We start from the raw sequence: 17,691 nt of genomic DNA on the forward strand, positions 1-17,691 counted from the left end.
CGTGGCTTAGATATACTAAGCTGCTAGCAAGCAAATTGATCGCTACCTTCAGTCTTAACAGGAACGACGGTGGGCATATGCGGCAGGTCCAGACTCCAGGCCTAGGGGCATCGTCATCCGTTAAACTCGTTGGAACTTGAAACGGAGGCACAAACCCGCTTGAGCAAACTGGGTTCCACAGAAGATCCACGGCACTAGAATCCCGGTAACGGGTCCGCCGTGGCATTTGTCCCAGGCGATTAATCGTCGTTGGGGCAGCAATTTTCACACTGACTCTCTTGCTCATCCGGTCACTCTATCAAGAGCGCCAGACGGGGGCTTCACCTGCTGTTAAGAGTTCTTTCAGCTTGTCCTGTTGGTTATCTTGTGCCAGCATCACTGGTGCATAAAAGCCTGCGGATCATCAGCTCGTGAGTACTTCGGTCCGACCATCTCATATTCGGATGTTCTTACAAGGATAAGAATGCTGTCAGCTTTGGTGGTGCTCTGCTGGCTCTACTCTGGTGGAGGCCAGTGGGCAGGTGTTTTAGCTCAGCATGCCGAACGGCAGGTGGGCCATACCTCGCCACCTATACCTCCGGATCCTGGTCTTATAGGCGCCGTCTCCACTTCCTCGCCTGCTTCATCACCTACAACCTCGTCTACCTCGTCCTCATCTAACTCTTCGCATGTCATGACGTCAACGGCCAGCGCTCTAACCCCTTCATCAACACCTACCCAGCTCACGATCAATGCCGTCAAGAATATGACGACATGCGCCCCAGGCGTCATCACCTGGACCTATAACGGTTCATCACCCAACATTTTGCTCTCTATCACGAGTATCAATGTTCTTGATCCCTTTCAACAGCTTGATCTCACCCGCCGCCAAAATACTGCTGGACAGATCTCCGTGACTTTAGCAAACACTAGTGCCATCTTAAACTCCTGGACATGGCCTCAAGTGGATCAGCCACAGGGCTGGTATATAATAGAAGGCTCTGTAGCTTCGCTCGACGCCTCTTCTACTGCTTTTTTCATTAGTAACGGATCCGACACAGCTTGCTTGCTCTCGTCCCCATCTTCATCGCCAGGAATCACTAGCGCTGCAACCACCTCCTCAATGACACTCAGCGTTGGCAAGATCGTGGGGATCGTGATTGGTAGTCTAGCAGGGCTGGTTTTTCTTGTCTTGGCTATCGCATATTACCTTTGCCGCCAACGTCGCTCTCCAACTCGTGGCAGCAAGCCAAAGCAGAGCGTGGGAAGGAGGTGGAGTTCGTTAAGATCTAATGACTCAGCTGCCAGGTCACTAGCGGGACTCGGAGGTGGCTCTACTCACTCCCACGGTCATTCGGATGCAAAGGGAGAAATACTCATGGTCGCAGATAGTGGCAAAGCCTCAGAGACCACAACAACGCAGAGTTCAGACGAATGTCACGGAAGTCATGGGGAGGAGAAAGAAGCACACCCTCGCTCGTCCAGGGAAATGATCCCTGTAGACGCTATCAACAATCCCTTGTCGCATTATAATCACCGCACATCTGTTCATTCCCCTCATGATCCATGTCCTTTTCCAGATCCACCACCCCGTGGCGGCACTGCTCGCACCCGTGTCACCCCTGCGCGCTATTCGGAACAAAGTCTTGAGCTGCAAGCAGCTCGAATACGCTCATCCATGGAAAGCTCCATGTACCTGCGTACCGAGCGCTTTTCATTGCCAGCCCTAGCTGCCCCCACTCCGCATACGCCCACATCTCCTAGCCGAGGGCGGGACGAGTACCCTCCTTCCCCTGTAGCTGCAACCTCGGCCAGGCGCTCGCCCTCAACAGGTGCCGTGTCTGCTCGCCGCACTTCTCGAAAACCTGTGCCGCACTATGAGGCCTCAGATTTTTGTGACGACTTACATAGCGCAGTAGACAACCAGTCAATGTTTACCGCCGGTGAATCATCACATTCGCACGGTATAGAGTCACTATCCCCGCTGCATACCATGTCAGGGCCGTCTCACAACCGTATCCATTATCTGATCCCTGACATGCCCCCGCCAAGGAACGAATAGGCTGTGCCTCCCCCAATAGCTCTCATTGACATGCGTTAGTCGTTCGTGTTCCCTGTATGTAAAATTTTCATATGGACTACGGATGCGTCCGCTATCTATCAACTTCGTGGACACATATAACTGGAGAATGTTAAAGCTGTTTTACCACTTCGAGAACTAGGACGTTGCGTCGTTATCTTTAATTTCAATTGCCCGATACACAGGTTGTAGGGACGTATGTACTAATCTTGCCTATGAAACATTTGCTTCGACATCACTGTATCGGGGAGGAAGGGGTGAGGGCATATCGCTATCCTCGACGCGTGCAGAGCAGGTTGTTGCTATCAGCAGGGTTTCATATGAACTTGGCTGGGACTTGCCGATAAGATTTGCGGAATCAGGCAACAGAACTTGTAGGATCACCGGAATGACTTGCATCGAGGCATCGGACTCACTTGGCGAGAAGATCGGTACCCTGAAACTTCCTTCATTCTATAATCTAATCACAAGACATGACCATATGATGTCGTCCGTGGCGCGAACATGCAGTTACGGAGATGGGCGACGTGATGTAGATTGATTGATATACGGCCTGATCCTTCAAATGCGGGTACCATAGCTAAGGTTGATGCGTCTATAGTCAAGTTGGGCGCAAGGCAGCGATAGCATTCCATAGGTTTCGTTGATCATCATGACCATCCATTTGAACTTCGCCGGCGCAAGGGTAGTGGTATTCGTGGACGCACTTCCAAATCTTGTCCTCGTTTGGGATTAGAGAGTCCGACTTTTCGTATCTGAGCGAGTCTGTGATGATAACGAAGGTCAAACATTACGGTCCGTAACAGCGATTGGATACGATACCTTCTTAGGCCAGCCCATGCTACGAAGAGTGCAACAGCTGATGAGAGGGTGGACATCGCCATGAAGGCATAGGGCATCTCCTCCATGTGGCTTTTCAACTGGATCAGAGAAGAGCGTCAACGCGGGCATCAAAGATCTTGTGACGAGTGACTGACGTTCATGCCGAATAAACCTGCGATCAGGGCTCCCGTGCCAATTCCCATAGTTCCGATAGATACCTGACATATCTCAGCCTTACCTCACTCGAGTGGCACGAAAATGCTCACTTTAAGGTCCAATGCGAGTAGTGCGTTGCGGTTAGAGTCTAAGATGAGTTCGACAATCTCTTGAGTAGATTGAACATTGGCCTGTTGAGGACGGTAAGGTTATCGGCAAAACGATATGCGTCAAAAAATCCACCTCGATGTTTTCAGCTTCATTGGCAATTTCTTCTACTTGTTTTGAGAAAAACTCAAGAAGGACTTCAAGTTCCTCGTGTTCATGCATGTTACGCAGAACACCATTTTTCTTGTCAGTAAGATACATAGCGTCCAAATCATCATCTTGAACATAGCAAGTTCGAACCTTTAAACTATTACAATAGTTGCAATGCTAACCTTGTTCGAGTACTTCTTCCAGAGCCTCTTGGACCTGGAATGGGAATGAAAAAAGATCTCATGGGGAAGACAAAAAAGTCGTACGAGCTTGGCGCGATTTTTGAATGCTACCAGACGTCTTGAGTAGTGTAGCAAGCGTTTGAATTTGTCATGATTGATATCGTCCTCGAGCTCCGCCAAGAGACCACCTACGAGGTTACGGATGAATACCATCTCAGCTTCTAGCGCACTAAGAACGGAAAGAAGGATGGACTCGATTGCTCTATAAAATCCCGATGCAGCGCGGAAATGATCAAGTTGCGGCAAAACCTACCTGAATTCGTACGGTGCGCCGCTACCCCCGGGCCTTAAGGTTATGCTGAATGGGGTCAGTCGACACACGTAAAATGTTTGATGAAAAAAATGACCTCGAGGTGGTACAGGAACACAGAGTGAAGACGGGAATCGTTGGACCCATAAGAGTCAAATAAAACCACAGTATCGGCCTTGACTAGCGCCCGTATGTGAAGTATGTTAATCTAGACGTCAATGTTATAACCAGGCCACACATATTTACATACAGCAACGTACTAGAACAGCTCCTTTGCGAATAAGAATTGTAGGAACAAGGTTGGGTATTCGTGAATCAATCTTCCGTAAGTCACGAGGCTTCATTAGAGTTTTAGTAAGGGTCCAGCCCAAATGCTGGAGTGCAGACATAATATTTCTTACGTTTAAGCGATGCTCGTTGCACAAGTCAGACCGTTTAAATTGGCCAGATATGCTCTTGATATTGCCTAAAGTGACAGGTGTGGTCATGCAACGATAGGATGGGCTGAGAAAATGATAATGTACCCGCATGATCCAGAATAGTGCCTGTGCCTTCGTAAGCTGCAAGAAAGAGAAACGAAAAAGAGATAATCGAATGGAGAGAACGTACAGCGTAGCATGAGGTCTGTAAGTTGCCTGCCTTTCATGACTTTCTCAAGGATAGCAGCTTTAGCTATTTCCTCCTGAGTGTCAGACATTCCAGACGACTCATGAGCTTTCGGCCGAAAGAAATTCTTCCATGAGGCTAGATGAAAATGTTTGACGGGTACAAGTAAGGCATTGTGTGGAATTGACCGCTGCTGAGATGGAGAAGGAGAAGTCGAGAGCGCGTGACTTTGATATTGTCTACATTGAGGAATGAGCTGTGGAGCAGAAGATGTTCGGCTCAATCGCATCACATTGCTTGTATGCACGCGCCTGAGAGCTGTATGCATTCACAGACGCAATTGGAGGAGACAAGTGCAAATGTGTCAAAGGTGTCCCAATGGATTCGGACAAAACCGTTATAATTAATTCGTACGATAACCAAATAGATATTTACTTTTAATAATTTGAAATTCTACAACCTTATTCTGTCACACTTGGTGTGACGATAAGCTGTGCACAGTAGTTAGGTCCGGGGCCCCTGGTCCCCCCCATCTGACCCCAATATTTGACCCCGCATTCTTCCCCCCAGGTCGGTACATGTTCCGCGGATATTTCACCATGGTAGCGCCAGCAGCGTCGCATTAATCTGGCATGTGCAAACATATTCATTCCGAATTTATCAGCTCTTTTTGAAAAATTAGCCGATCTATCACGCCGCTGGACGTCTCTAGGCTTTTACGTTTTCCGAGTCTACTTCAGGTGATTTTAGACCTAACCAGTGGCCTCCAACTTTTCATCCAAAGTCATTCTCGGCATGTTCTCTCTCCATTCTGAGCAGATCGGAGAGACCCACAATCAGTAATACTAACCTTGAGATGAGGCAGCACAATCAGATGAAGATCAGGCCGCAATCTGTTGAAGTTCTTCTTCAGGACCTCTCTCTTCGGTCACGGATCTATTACATACCCAATCGGTTTACCTTGCCTCGCCTCTGTTTTCGCCTCTTTATTTCATGCCATGGTCTCCTTCTGATACCTCATTCCACCCATCCCTCCACAACCCACACCATTATGTCTGATTCTCGCAGACTCCTGGAAGCTGCAAACGCGCTTTCTCAACTTCTGCGTCAACACTCCATTGCCCATGCCTTTTATGGGAGCATTCTCACTGCCGTGCTCTCTGATAACCCGCGTTGCGATGTGCGTGAACTATGTCTTTAGTGCCCACACGCCCTCATACTGATATGCTTCCAGGAAATATTCTGTATTGTTGAAGGCGGTTCCACACACCCCTTCCGTCGAGTCAGACAAGCCATTGTGGGGAGTGAGCACTTCACGACCACACACTCACCATGGAGCAACCGGTAGAGGAGTCTCCTGCTAATATAGTCTTTCTTGTAACCGACTCTGCCTAGTTTGCATGCTACGTATCGTCAGGTCATCCCAGCCATCGAGGTGAGCATCTCCTTGAATGTATTTTTGACAATGTCATTAACGACAGTGGTATTGAAGATTGAGATTCTACCCGCTGGCGAGTACGGACCCCGACGACTGGATAGTTCCACTATCATGCAATTACAAGGCATCCCCTTTTTGACCTTGTCCGAGTTTGTTCGGGCAAAGCTAAAGGCTTGGACAATGTAAGTAACTACTATCCAATAGTCTGGTAGATCAACTCATTCTCCATAGACGCGGCTCAGACCGTGATGCTCAAGACATCATTTACGCATTATGCCGCTACTGGAATCGATTGGATATCAATCGCATTCCTGAGCAAGATATGAATCACTTCGTAATTGCCCATCGCACTGCGGCCCTATCTTGGGCTGCGCTGAAAAGAAAATATGGTTTGTGAAAGCGCTGAAGGGTATGAGTCAGGGTGGGTGCCTGTCGGATTAATACTGATTGCGAAATGGGTCCAAAAGGGTAGGGACTTTCCACTCAGAAGCGTAGCATGTTGTAATGTATCTTTGGGATTGCAGTTGCGCAATTCCACGCGGCTATGCCGCTGAGTCCATTCTGTTCTGGGCAACTATATCACGGTTACACAATTTGTCACAACCTCCGACTCTCGTAAGATTGCTTCGTACATGATATCATACCACGAATCGTACATACGACATACGCTTGTGATTGTGGCTCTCGGCAAGTAAGGGGAAGTTTCCACTGGTGACAGCAGCGTGTATTGGCTAAACTAGTTAGTCATGAAATGGCGTTATTTCAGGGTAGGAAATGCCTATGAATTCCTCGGGGAGCGGTGTAGATATTCAGGAGATAGAACTGTATAGGCTCTGTGCTTCCAAGGTTTGTCCAGTGGTTCTGCGCACGCTCCAACATTTGAATTTCTACCTGTCGGTGGTTGCTGAAGTTGGGGATCACAGCGAAGCAACGCATCACTCCGTTAGCCAAGGCTGTTGGCTTCTCGCGTTATCATAGACGATCTCCGGGATAGTGCGTATTGAGCTGGGCCGATAGCCCAACACACCATCTGCCACGAAATCAATAGTGATGCAGCAAATCGCGGAGATATAAGGGCCTTCGACAGCATGGATCACCAGGGAGGAGGTAATTGTAGGTAATCGGGTTTCACCGTTCAAGTCTGTCCAAGCCGAAGAACGTCCAGTCTGGAACTTTGTAAGTATCGTCTGTCTCTCACGCAATCAGCCGATACCAATCGGCTGGCTTGTGCTGTGATCAATGTGATCAGTGCCAGTTTTTGTGAGCGGAGAAGAGATGAACCTGTATGAACCCGACCAGACCCGATCTTCGTGTTCGGTCGTGTGGTTCTATCAGAAAAGTAAGAGGTTATTAAAGGGGATAGTGGCTGAGAGCTGGAGTGCTATTGACGTCTGTCAAGAAGGGGTGCGAAGCAACAATCTAAAATCATTCAGGGCTTTTGAGCGGTAATGATCATGTAGGAAACACAGGGTCTGCTTGCCTCCCATCATTATTCCTGATTAATATTGCCGGGACAAACATCCATGGAATATAGATTTTCTTACTATTAATAAGTGTGTCGATCGCGCAAGGATGGGCCCGGGGGGCGAACGGAAGAAAAAACGTGTGAAACTCAGAGCGTGGCTGTATTACTGTGACGTGACCGTATTACCGTGACGTGACTGTATCGCGCAAGACGCGTAATACGTTCGCTGGAAGAAATCTTGTCGTTCTCCCTTCACAATGCCTACCGCCGTTCAGAAAGCTAAGACCCCTGGAGGCATCCAATCATATTACCAGGCCAAGATTGAGGCTGCTGAACTGTTGATTAATCAGAAAACACAGAACCTACGTCGATTGGAGGCTCAACGGAATGCACTGAATGCTCGAGGTGCGTTTGGATTGCACTGATTCCAATGGAAGCGTTTATAGGACGGAATCACAGTGCGACTGCTACGTGAGGAGCTTCAGCTCTTACACGAACCTGGAAGTTACGTTGGAGAGATTGTGAAGGTTATGGGGAAGAAGAAAGTCCTCGTCAAGGTGCAACCTGAAGGCAAATACAGTATGTACTGGTCTTGAATGACGCTTTATTCTGTATTCGCTCACACACCGCTCAGTTGTTGACTTTGACCCGTCAATTGAGCTGTCCCAGCTTTCCGCTTCATTGCGCGTGGCTCTCCGTTCTGACTCTTATACCATCCACAAGATACTGCCGAACAAAGTTGACCCACTTGTCTCTCTCATGATGGTGGAGAAAGTCCCCGATAGCACGTACGAAATGGTGGGAGGTCTGGATAAGCAAATCAAGGAAATCAAGGAAGTTATTGAGTTGCCCGTCAAACACCCAGAGCTCTTCGAGTCTCTTGGTATTGCACAGCCCAAGGGCGTTCTCCTTTATGGTCCTCCTGGGACGGGAAAGACCCTCCTCGCTCGTGCCGTCGCACACCACACCGACTGCAAATTCATCCGTGTTTCAGGCTCTGAGCTTGTTCAGAAATACATCGGTGAAGGAAGCAGAATGGTCCGGGAGCTATTCGTCATGGCCAGGGAACATGCACCTAGTATCATATTTATGGACGAGATTGATTCTATCGGCAGTTCGCGAGGAGACAGTGGTTCGGGAGGTGGCGATTCGGAGGTACAGCGCACAATGTTGGAGCTTCTCAATCAGCTGGATGGTTTCGAGGCCACAAAGAACATCAAGGTTATCATGGCTACGAATCGTATAGGTTTGTGGATCCTTATAGAAGATTGATGGCTTTCTGAGGGCGCCGCCGTAGATATACTGGATTCTGCTCTTCTTCGTCCGGGACGTATTGACCGAAAGATCGAATTCCCTCCCCCTGGTCCAGAAGCTCGCGTCAGCATTCTTAAAATCCACTCTCGCAAGGTGAGTTGTCTGCATCGTGCATGTCGCGGGCGTCCTTAAAACATGGTTATTTTTAGATGTCGCTGCAACGCGGTATCGACCTTAAAGCACTCGCCGAGAAAATGGGCCAGTGCTCAGGCGCTGAAGTCCGCGGTATATGTACAGAAGCAGGTGCGTCCGTTGATGGTCTTTGTATTCGCATTTATTGACCAGGGAAACAGGTATGTACGCGCTACGGGAGCGGCGGCAGCATGTTACGCAGGAAGACTTTGAGTTCGCTATTGCGAAGGTGCTCAAAAAGAACCAGGAGGGTAATACGTCGGTCAACAAGTTGTTCTCATGATTGTATTGCGCTTGGTATTTGCATGATTCTTTTTCCCATCTGTGCTACTTGACGGACTTTTGAGACTTGGGAACGGTTTGCCGTTGGAGTCGATTGGTGACCGGTGATCGACAATTGCGTGCCATTAGCCGGTCATCCAGCCATCGTGTCGTCTCGGTACAGCTATATTTGCTAACGGATCGTTAGTTCTTGCCACGACAATATCAATTCATGGCCTCATTGATCAACGGCTCGATCATGAATTGAATGGTCTGAAGACGAAGCGCTGACACGTATTGGGGCCTATGTTCACATATTCTGTGGGGTCAACCGGTCATAGGGACGAGACGCCGAATTCCGCACGTGCACGTGCATGTGACAGTGTGTGACCGGTTTTGAAAAAGGGGCGTATACCTACCCCTTGTACCCAAACTCGAGTGTTTTACCCAGATTCGTTGATAATGTTGCTGGCAAGTATATGCGTAAGTCTGCTCTCTTTCACAGGTGTGAGTCAGATAACTATATACTTAGCAGTGGAAATAAGACCACATTCTAACAAGCAGTGCAACGATGCCGGGATGTTTGTCACGGCTCTTTAAACCGTTCTCCCATCAATCGTCCGAGGATCGTAGCTCTAGCGCTTGTGCTCCCCACCGCCAGACAGAGCTTGCCGTGAACCATTCCAAGCTGAACGAGTTCAATCCTACCTGCTTGCCAGTGGAAGTTGTTACACACATCTTCTGTATCCTGAAACCCCCATCAGACCTATATGATCCACGTACCGCTATTCAAAGCCAAATTAAACATCCATGGGACATCAGGGCCACCAGCCAAGTATGCTACCAGTGGCGTGCCATCGCACTTGGCTGCCCTGCCTCGTGAACCTATATAGTCCCCTCGCTGCTCGGCCATGAATGGACAAGGGAAATGCTGGCTAGATCCAAGGGAGCCCTTGACACTCGACATACGTGGTTACACCAAGTTTTCACGTTATGCTATCCATCTGGCAATGACGCCATTTCATCCTATCCGTTTGACAGTGAAGCATTTAGTTCACACCCGTATACTCAGAAAACTACAGGATCTCCTTCGCTGTGCATTTGGTCCCGCTCCTCTTTTGGTATCCATTACAGCCATCCCCACATCATCATACGAGCCCAACTCCACTATCACATATGACACTGTAGCTGAGTTCAAAACCCCTGCGCTACGGAAACTCATCCTGGATGATTGGTGCTAATGTAGCCATGCTTGAAGATCTCACGCACTTGGACATCAGGAGTGTCGCGATCTGGCCCACGCTTCGTGTATTCATCAATGTTCACCAAAGATTGTCGTCCCTGCGAACTCTTGCACTGGAGCTTATTGGTCTGTATACGATGCCGATGCTTCTGCCCATCATCAACTTGCCTCGTTTGTCGAGTATCAAGCTAAGGGGGCTTGGACGGGACTGCTCTGTCATGCTTCAGCATATAAGAATTCCCTGCATAAAGGCACTCGCACTCACGTGCGACTCAGAGAAGAATGTCAACCTTCCTGACCTCCTCGCGGCTGTCTCTGCACTGCTCGCGCAAAATGCAACAGAGGTAAAAGCACAGCTGCAAAAACCACACCGACGCCGCTCTTTATCGGCTTTCAACAGACTGAGGTATCTTCATACTGCCACTTGACACCACTGCTGTCACTGATCATACGGCTGGCCGCGATGGAGTCTTCCCAGGACATGATTGCATCTCATGACGTATCTGACAACCCCCGCTGGGACCCGAACTGGCAGATGGTCTTCTACTGTACACTACCGCGATGCAACGGGACAACACCCAAAGCCGCAGCGCCTGTCATCTGTAACAAACTTTGTCTTGACAGCGTAGAACATGCGACCACGCGTGGGATATCCGGAGATTCATCATTCAAAAAACAGCTCCTCAGGCAGATGCCCGAGCTTCGTTCCGTAACTTGGAACCCATGTCAATGTTTGAGTTGTTGTCCGCAGAATGCCAATTCGACGGAGATGACTCTAACTTGATAAAGCTGTTTAAAAAGTGGACGAATTAGGCTTAAAACTGCTGTCTTTGACACCGGAGGCGTGCCGGGGCACACGGATGATTTTTAGACAATTCGCATGAGACTGACTACGTATTTTGATGGACGTCATTCACTAGCATTCAGAAATTTGCATTGGACTAGCTACGCTTGTATCCCACATTAGTATCAGCTACTCGATCTAATATCTCCCACTGCGATTTTCTGCTAACATGCATGTAGATACTCGTCAAACGTCCTCACCAACCGCTCGATCGGATTGTCTTAAAGGCGTCGCACAATCCAAAATGCTCGAACCACCAAGCATCCCAGCTCTTGCCCACCCATCCACCATCATGTTCCCCCACAACACCAGCCAGCACATCGTCCAGATCCATCCCATCCAGCCGCCTGTCTTATTCCCCGCAACAGCATGCTCAATAAGCACGCCAGCGCCCATCATTCCAAACGGCAGCAGCATGCGCCACATCTCCGAGGACGGGTCAATGGCCAATAGTGCGAGGTGGTGAAAAAAACCAGAGACGAGGAACGCGCCTATGACGCCCCCGACGCGCCCAAAGAGCAAAGAAAGTGGCCGCCCACCGAGGAAAATGAATAACCGACGGAACCACTGGTGCCAACGTCGGCTCCAGAATTCTCTGAGAGAGGTGGAGCGCCAGGGAGAGTCGAATGAGGGAGGCCATTGGTCTGGATGTTGCCTTAATAACAGTACGCAAGGAACTACGGTGAGCTCGTAAGCGGCTTGGAGTACTGAATAGATGCCAAATGCGCATAGCGTTGCTATGATGCTCGACCGTAGATAACGGAGGTGCGGGGGAAGTGATTGGTCAAAGATGGTACCGCCATCAACAGAACCAAATGTCTCTGGTGAAAAGGACTGCACGGCAGAGTGAATCGCGCCGCAAAGAAACAAGTGCTTTAGACCAGAGACGAGAGTGGACGCAGCAAAGGCCAATCGTGAGGATGTAGGATGTGTCTCAGGCGGGATGTACAGTCCCTGCGACCAGTCCCAGCCACAACCTCGAAGGTTACATGTCAAATCAAGTATGTCGAGCACGGAATTTTGTTTTGACGAACGTCGAGCCATGCGAATAAAAGGTTTTGTCTGCACCGTCCATTCAAGGGTGCGTGCAGCAATACAAAACATGGATAGCTGACGGACAAGTTCAACGCTGTAGCAGTTAATGCGAGCACGATGGTAACTCACTTGCAGGTCGATATTCAAAAAGTTAAGTTTCGGTTGCCCCATGCACATATCTAGCGACGTCGCAGCGCGAAATGCGAGGATCGCTGTGATGGGCCATAAGGCAATGCGGACTGGCTGAGTTCGGGGAAGCAAGACAAGAAAAGCCGTGGCGAAGTAACATACGACTGGTGGAAGGATACCAGAAGCGAAGGTCTCGGTTGTGACTGGTACCCTAGCGGTGGGGAGGCGCAGGCCGTCTGGGAAGGGCAACATTGTAGCTCTTGATCAATGGCGTATGAGGCGGATGGTCAGGGCTAGGAACGTGTCTGAAGCCAACTTGAAGGTTCAAACGTTCACAAGTAAGGTTATAGATCAGTGATGGAACCGGAAAAAGCCATGTACTGATGCATCATAGATCATATCAGTTTAAACGTGTCACGACGGTGTAAATTCGAGAGAACAGGTAACTTACTTTGAAATTACAAAATCGTAACGCAACGCCGGTGCCATTTGCAGAACGCCACTTACTTAGTAGGCCAAAAAACAAAAACTACTACATACAACAGTGGTCAATATCTTATCGGACTCAGATACGTAGGGTATGTAATTAGAGCTCTATTGGGGCTGTAAACACAAACTAGTCGTTTTATTTCATTCTGCGTTGGCAAATGACTGCTACTTCTGTGGTTCTGCCGGCAGAACTACATACTTCAAGATAGTTCTGCCCACAACGCTAACTTAGTTGAAAGTCTGGAGTCTGGCACCTACTGGCACTCGGCTGACTCTTGATATAGCCTCGACCCTTGTGTAAGTCCTCGTGTAAGTATTTCATGATAAAGAGATCTGAGGCTGGGCTGCCCATGGGGAAGATGAGGTGGAAATAGATGATGAGCTTCTTGCTGCTTCTTGCGTCCCAGGGAAGTAAAGTCGTGCTCGCGTTTTTGTCGTGTTTTCTCGTTGAATTTTAGATACGTACTGTGTCTGCGATGAAATATGGAGCTCGAAGGAAGAATGAACTAGTACTTGGTAGACATGTGTCATATTATGGTAATACCCACAACTACACAAGAACTGGAACAGGAGATGTGGAGGCTTCGAGGAGGCTCGGTTTGATGGCGCTCGAGCCTCTGTGCAGGATGGTAAGCTGCACTCGGGACAATATACCTCTACGTTAATGTCGAGAGGGTCGCAAGAACTTTAAAGGGATTTGGGTGAGAACCTCGAATAAGTGCTGCCAAGAGTGGGACCTACTACGTATTTTGATGGACGTCATTCACTAGCATTCAGAAAGTTGTATTGAGTTGTGCTTGTATCCCATATTAGTATCGGCTACTCGATCAATATTTATGCATGTAGATACTCGTCAAACGTCCTCACCAACCGCTCGATCGGTTGTCTTAAAGGCATCGTACTATCCAAAATGGTCGAACCGCCAAACATCCCAGCTCTTGCCCACCCATCCACCATCACATTCCCCCACAACACCATCCAGCACATCGTCCAGATCCATCCCATCCAGCCACCTGTCTGATTCCCCGCAACAGCACGCTCGATAATCATGCCAACGCCCATCATTCCAAATGGCAGCACCATGCGCCACATTTCCGAGGACGGGGCAATGGCGGATAGTGCGAGGTGGTGAAAAAAACCAGAGACGAGGAACGCGCCTATGACGCCCCCGACGCGCCCAAAGAGCAAAGAAAGTGGCCGTCCACCGAAGAAAATGAATAGCCGACGTAACCACTGGTGCCAGCGTCGGCTCCAGAAATCTCTGAGAGAAGTGGAGCGCCAGGGAGAGTCGAATGAGGGGGGCCATTGGTCTGGATGTTGCCTTAATAACAGTACACAAGGAATTACGGTGAGCTCGTAACAGGTTTGGAGTCCTGAATAGATGCAGAATGCGCATAGCGTTGCTATGATGCTCGACCGTAGATAACGGAGGTGCGGGGGAAGTGATTGGTCAAAGATGGTACCGCCATCAACAGAACCAAATGTCTCTGGTGAAAAGGACTGCACGGCAGAGTGAATCGCGCCGCAAAGAAACAAGTGCTTTAGACCAGAGACGAGAGTGGACGCAGCAAAGGCCAATCGTGAGGATGTAGGATGCGTCTCAGGCGGGATGTACAGTCCCTGCGACCAGTCCCAGCCACAACCTCGAACGCTAAATATCAAATCAAACATGTCGAGCACGGAATTTTGTTTTGACGATCGCCGAGCCATGCGAATAAAAGGTTTTGTCTGCAGCGTCCATTCAAGGGTGCGTGCAGCAATAAAAAACATGGTTTGCTGAAGGATAAGTTCAACGCTGTAGCAGTTAATGCGAGTACGACGGGAACTCACTTGAAGCTGCGTATTCAAGAAGTTATATTTCGGTTGTCCCATGGACACATCTAGCGACGTCGCAGCGCGAAAAGCGAGGATCGCTGTGATGGGCCATAAGACAATGCGGACTGGCTGCGTTCGGGAAAGCAAGACAAGAAAAGCTGTGGCGAAGCCACATACGACTGGTGGAAGGACACCAGAAACGAAGGTCGCGGTTGTGAGTGGTACCCTAGCTGTGGGGAGACGCAGGCCGTCTGGGAAGGACAACATAGTAGCCCTTGATCAATGGCGTATGAGGCGGATGGCGAAGGCTACTAGAAACGTGTCTGGAGCCAAGGTTCAAACGCTCACAAGTAAGGTTATATATCAGTGACAGAACCACATAAAACCCCGTCTCAATTTCAAGTTGTGAATCGATGCGGAACTCCGTACATGTGCTAATGCATCATAGATCATATCAGTTCAAACGTGTCACGACGGTACAGCAAACAACTCACTTTGAAATTCACGGCGCCGGCGCCAGCCAGCCGGGGCCTCAGTGACTCACTTATTCGTGGCATGTTATGTGTCCATCGAATTACAGCCATTTGCAGAACGCTAGGTCAAAACGCAAAAACTAAGTACATACAACCGTTGACAGTGATATTTGAATTCCAATATCCGATCGGACACGTACTGTATGAAGGGCCGCAACCGCAAACATTCTCTCTTGGCGGCATTAAGCGTAGCGCTATCACCGAGCTGAGTAGTCACCTACAGAGAACAATATTAATGTGAGTATGGTGACCAAACTCGTTATATCCTTGTCGTATGGTCTCCAGAGGTACTTAGCGGAATTTGCTCTAGGACTTCAGGTTCTTCCATGCTCGCCGACAACGGTCCGAGTCGGTGTACACGTTCAGCAACTTTGTTTACGGTCATCCGTTTCCCAATGCAGCCAAATGCAAACAAGGGACTTCGAAATCAGAAAATTGACAACTGATTTTCTTCGATTTGTTGTTTTGAAAAATCGTTTCCATGCGTTCGAATTTTTGTCCAGTGTAGCCCTTCATACTACTGAGACCCAGTGAAAATCGACAAGAAGGGGAGGGATACGTGGCAATAGACGTCGAAGGACAGGAGCAAATAGATAGAAATCTAAGAAATTGGAGACGTCAAAAATACAAAATGCAACGAATTGTGCACAGTTCGAAAATGCAAGTAAACGCAAGGATCGTTTGCGACAAATTTGCATTTTCGAGCTCGTCTTCGCAAAGTTTTCACCGCGACGACATTGCACAACATTGCACATAAGTAGTATCGGCTGCTCAATCAATATCTACCTCTGCGATTTTCTGCTAATTAATCATGCATGTAGATACTCGTCAAACGTCCTGACCAACCGCTCGATCGGTTGTCTTAAAGGCATCATACTATCCAAAATGGTCGAACCGCCAAACATCCCAGCTCTTGCCCACCCATCCACCATCACGTTTCCCCACAACACCATCCAGCACATCGTCCAGATCCATCCCATCCAGCCACCTGTCTTATTGCCCGCAACAGCACGCTCGATAATCATGCCAACGCCCATCATTCCAAATGGCAGCACCATGCGCCACATCTCCGAGGACGGGTCAATGGCGAATAGTGTGACGTGGTGAAGAAACCCAGAGACGAGGAACGCGCCTATGACGCCCCCGACGCGCCCAAAGAGCAAAGAAAGTGGGCGTCCGCCCAAGAAAATGAATTGCCGACGGAACCACTGGTGCCAGCGTCGGCTCCAGAAATCTCTGAGAGAGGTGGAGCGCCAGGGAGAGTCGAATGAGGGAGGCCATTGGTCTGGATGCTGCCTCAATAACAGTACGCAAAGAACTACGGTGAGCTCGTAACCGATTTGGAGTCCTGAATAGCTGCTGAATGCGCATAGCGTTGCTATGATGCTCGACCGTAGATAACGGAGGTGCGGGGGAAGTGACTCATCGAAGATGGTACCACCATCATCAGAACGAAACGTCTCTGGCGAAAAAGACTGCACGGCAGAGTTAATCACGCCGCAAAGAAACAAGTGCTTTAGACCAGAGACGAGGGTGGACGTAGCAAAGGCCAATCGTGAGGATGTAGGATGTGTCTCAGGCGGGATGTACAGTCCCTGCGACCAGTCCCAGCCGCAACCTCGAAGGTTAAATATCAAATCAAACATGTCGAGCACGGAATTTTGTTTTGACGATCGCCGAGCCATGCGAATAAAAGGTTTTGTCTGCAGCGTCCATTCAAGGGTGCGTGCAGCAATAAAAAACATGGTTTGCTGAAGGATAAGTTCAACGCTGTAGCAGTTAATGCGAGTACGACGGGAACTCACTTGAAGCTGCCTATTCAAGAAGTTATATTTCGGTTGTCCCATGGACACATCTAGCGACATCGCAGCGCGAAATGCGAGGATCGCTGTGATGGGCCATAAGACAATGCGGACTGGCTGTGTTCGGGGAAGCAAGACAAGAAAAGCTGCGGCGAAGTAGCATACGACTGGTGGAAGAACACCAGAAACGAAGGTCGCGGTTGTGAGTGGTACCCTAGCTGTGGGGAGACGCAGGCCGTCTGGGAAGGGCAACATGGTAGCCCTTGATCAATGGCGTATGAGGCGGATGGCTAAGGCTACTAAAAACGTATCTGGAGCCAAGGTTCAAACGCTCACAAGTAATAAGGTTATATATCAGTGACAGAACAGAACCGCAAAAAAGCCCGTCTCAATTTCAAGTTGTGAATCAGATTATCATCTGCGGAACTCCGTACATGTGCTAATGCACCATCTGAGATCATATTAGTTCAAACGTGTCACGACTGTACAGCAACCAACTCACTTTGACATCAACGGCGCCGGGGCCAGCCGGGGCCTCAGTGACTCACTTATTCGTGGCATGTTATGTGTCCATCGAATTACAGCCATTTGCAGAACGCTAGGTCAAAACGCAAAAACTACACACAACAGTGATATCCAATGTCGGATCGGATTTTGAGATCTGAGAGCTAGCGTTCTGCAAATAGCTGTAAACACAAACCAGTCGTTTTATTTCATTTTGCGTTGGCAAATGACTGCTACTCTCTGCTACTTCTGTGATTCTACAGTAACATCAGTGAACCGGTGAGTTCATGCTGA

At 49.0% G+C, this 17,691-nt stretch overlaps 8 protein-coding genes across 8 annotated transcripts; 4 read left to right on the forward strand and 4 right to left on the reverse strand.

Moving 5' to 3' along the window:
* The first annotated feature begins 58 nt into the window (after positions 1-58).
* Positions 59-2,303, forward strand: DFJ58DRAFT_794762 (uncharacterized protein). Its single transcript, XM_041390473.1, has 2 exons — positions 59-410; positions 463-2,303. The coding sequence occupies exon 2, from the start codon at positions 464-466 to the stop codon at positions 2,039-2,041; it is 1,578 nt and encodes a 525-aa protein (XP_041242528.1). The 5' UTR covers positions 59-410; position 463; the 3' UTR covers positions 2,042-2,303.
* On the reverse strand, positions 2,304-4,780 carry DFJ58DRAFT_794765 (uncharacterized protein). The gene is made up of 13 exons (XM_041390474.1): positions 4,397-4,780; positions 4,312-4,332; positions 4,189-4,253; positions 4,048-4,125; positions 3,898-3,995; positions 3,791-3,835; positions 3,562-3,739; positions 3,478-3,511; positions 3,281-3,423; positions 3,148-3,228; positions 3,037-3,099; positions 2,882-2,979; positions 2,304-2,824 (listed from the first exon to the last, which is right to left on the reverse strand). Exons 1-13 carry the CDS (start codon positions 4,719-4,721, stop codon positions 2,710-2,712), a joined length of 1,344 nt encoding a protein of 447 aa, XP_041242529.1. The 5' UTR covers positions 4,722-4,780; the 3' UTR covers positions 2,304-2,709.
* Positions 4,781-5,444: 664 nt separating this feature from the next.
* On the forward strand, positions 5,445-6,228 carry DFJ58DRAFT_662361 (uncharacterized protein; the record flags this gene model as incomplete). The annotated part of the gene is made up of 5 exons (XM_041382294.1): positions 5,445-5,573; positions 5,628-5,737; positions 5,789-5,828; positions 5,886-6,013; positions 6,063-6,228. The coding sequence occupies 5 exons, from the start codon at positions 5,445-5,447 to the stop codon at positions 6,226-6,228; spliced, it is 573 nt and encodes a 190-aa protein (XP_041242530.1).
* A 1,279-nt stretch (positions 6,229-7,507) lies between these two features.
* On the forward strand, positions 7,508-9,252 carry DFJ58DRAFT_914834 (putative 26S protease regulatory subunit 6B). Its single transcript, XM_041395408.1, has 6 exons — positions 7,508-7,701; positions 7,756-7,875; positions 7,931-8,542; positions 8,594-8,703; positions 8,760-8,853; positions 8,904-9,252. Exons 1-6 carry the CDS (start codon positions 7,554-7,556, stop codon positions 9,023-9,025), a joined length of 1,206 nt encoding a protein of 401 aa, XP_041242531.1. The 5' UTR covers positions 7,508-7,553; the 3' UTR covers positions 9,026-9,252.
* Positions 9,253-9,574: 322 nt separating this feature from the next.
* Positions 9,575-11,113, forward strand: DFJ58DRAFT_888799 (uncharacterized protein; the record flags this gene model as incomplete). The annotated part of the gene is made up of 3 exons (XM_041394703.1): positions 9,575-9,838; positions 9,897-10,237; positions 10,284-11,113. The coding sequence occupies 3 exons, from the start codon at positions 9,575-9,577 to the stop codon at positions 10,672-10,674; spliced, it is 996 nt and encodes a 331-aa protein (XP_041242532.1). The 3' UTR covers positions 10,675-11,113.
* A 117-nt stretch (positions 11,114-11,230) lies between these two features.
* On the reverse strand, positions 11,231-12,366 carry DFJ58DRAFT_794782 (membrane bound O-acyl transferase family-domain-containing protein). Its single transcript, XM_041390475.1, has 3 exons — positions 12,255-12,366; positions 11,295-12,200; positions 11,231-11,272 (listed from the first exon to the last, which is right to left on the reverse strand). The coding sequence occupies exons 1-3, from the start codon at positions 12,300-12,302 to the stop codon at positions 11,255-11,257; spliced, it is 972 nt and encodes a 323-aa protein (XP_041242533.1). The 5' UTR covers positions 12,303-12,366; the 3' UTR covers positions 11,231-11,254.
* A 1,187-nt stretch (positions 12,367-13,553) lies between these two features.
* Positions 13,554-14,994, reverse strand: DFJ58DRAFT_450088 (uncharacterized protein). The gene has a single exon (XM_041380461.1). The coding sequence runs from the start codon at positions 14,823-14,825 to the stop codon at positions 13,578-13,580; it is 1,248 nt and encodes a 415-aa protein (XP_041242534.1). The 5' UTR covers positions 14,826-14,994; the 3' UTR covers positions 13,554-13,577.
* DFJ58DRAFT_716901 (uncharacterized protein) lies at positions 14,838-17,148 on the reverse strand (the record flags this gene model as incomplete). The annotated part of the gene is made up of 3 exons (XM_041384278.1): positions 14,838-14,881; positions 15,969-16,842; positions 16,897-17,148. 3 exons carry the CDS (start codon positions 17,146-17,148, stop codon positions 14,838-14,840), a joined length of 1,170 nt encoding a protein of 389 aa, XP_041242535.1.
* Positions 17,149-17,691: the final 543 nt, after the last annotated feature.

This window comes from Suillus subalutaceus, assembly GCF_016647625.1.
Source record: "Suillus subalutaceus strain FC151 chromosome Unknown DFJ58scaffold_73, whole genome shotgun sequence".
Taxonomy (NCBI): domain Eukaryota; kingdom Fungi; phylum Basidiomycota; class Agaricomycetes; order Boletales; family Suillaceae; genus Suillus; species Suillus subalutaceus.

Coding starts and splice junctions, on each gene's coding strand:
- DFJ58DRAFT_914834 (XM_041395408.1), top strand. CDS start 7,554: ATGCCTACCGCCGTTCAGAAAGCTAAGACCCCTGGAGGCATCCAATCA. Junction 7,876..7,930: donor GCAACCTGAAGGCAAATACA/GTATGTACTGGT, acceptor CACACCGCTCAG/TTGTTGACTTTGACCCGTCA. Junction 8,543..8,593: donor CATGGCTACGAATCGTATAG/GTTTGTGGATCC, acceptor GCGCCGCCGTAG/ATATACTGGATTCTGCTCTT.
- DFJ58DRAFT_450088 (XM_041380461.1), bottom strand. CDS start 14,825: ATGTTGTCCTTCCCAGACGGCCTGCGTCTCCCCACAGCTAGGGTACCA.
- DFJ58DRAFT_794762 (XM_041390473.1), top strand. CDS start 464: ATGCTGTCAGCTTTGGTGGTGCTCTGCTGGCTCTACTCTGGTGGAGGC.
- DFJ58DRAFT_794782 (XM_041390475.1), bottom strand. CDS start 12,302: ATGTGCATGGGGCAACCGAAACTTAACTTTTTGAATATCGACCTGCAA. Junction 12,201..12,254: donor TTTTGAATATCGACCTGCAA/GTGAGTTACCAT, acceptor CTTGTCCGTCAG/CTATCCATGTTTTGTATTGC.
- DFJ58DRAFT_794765 (XM_041390474.1), bottom strand. CDS start 4,721: ATGCATACAGCTCTCAGGCGCGTGCATACAAGCAATGTGATGCGATTG. Junction 3,512..3,561: donor TCAAAAATCGCGCCAAGCTC/GTACGACTTTTT, acceptor TTCCCATTCCAG/GTCCAAGAGGCTCTGGAAGA. Junction 3,100..3,147: donor TACTCGCATTGGACCTTAAA/GTGAGCATTTTC, acceptor GAGATATGTCAG/GTATCTATCGGAACTATGGG.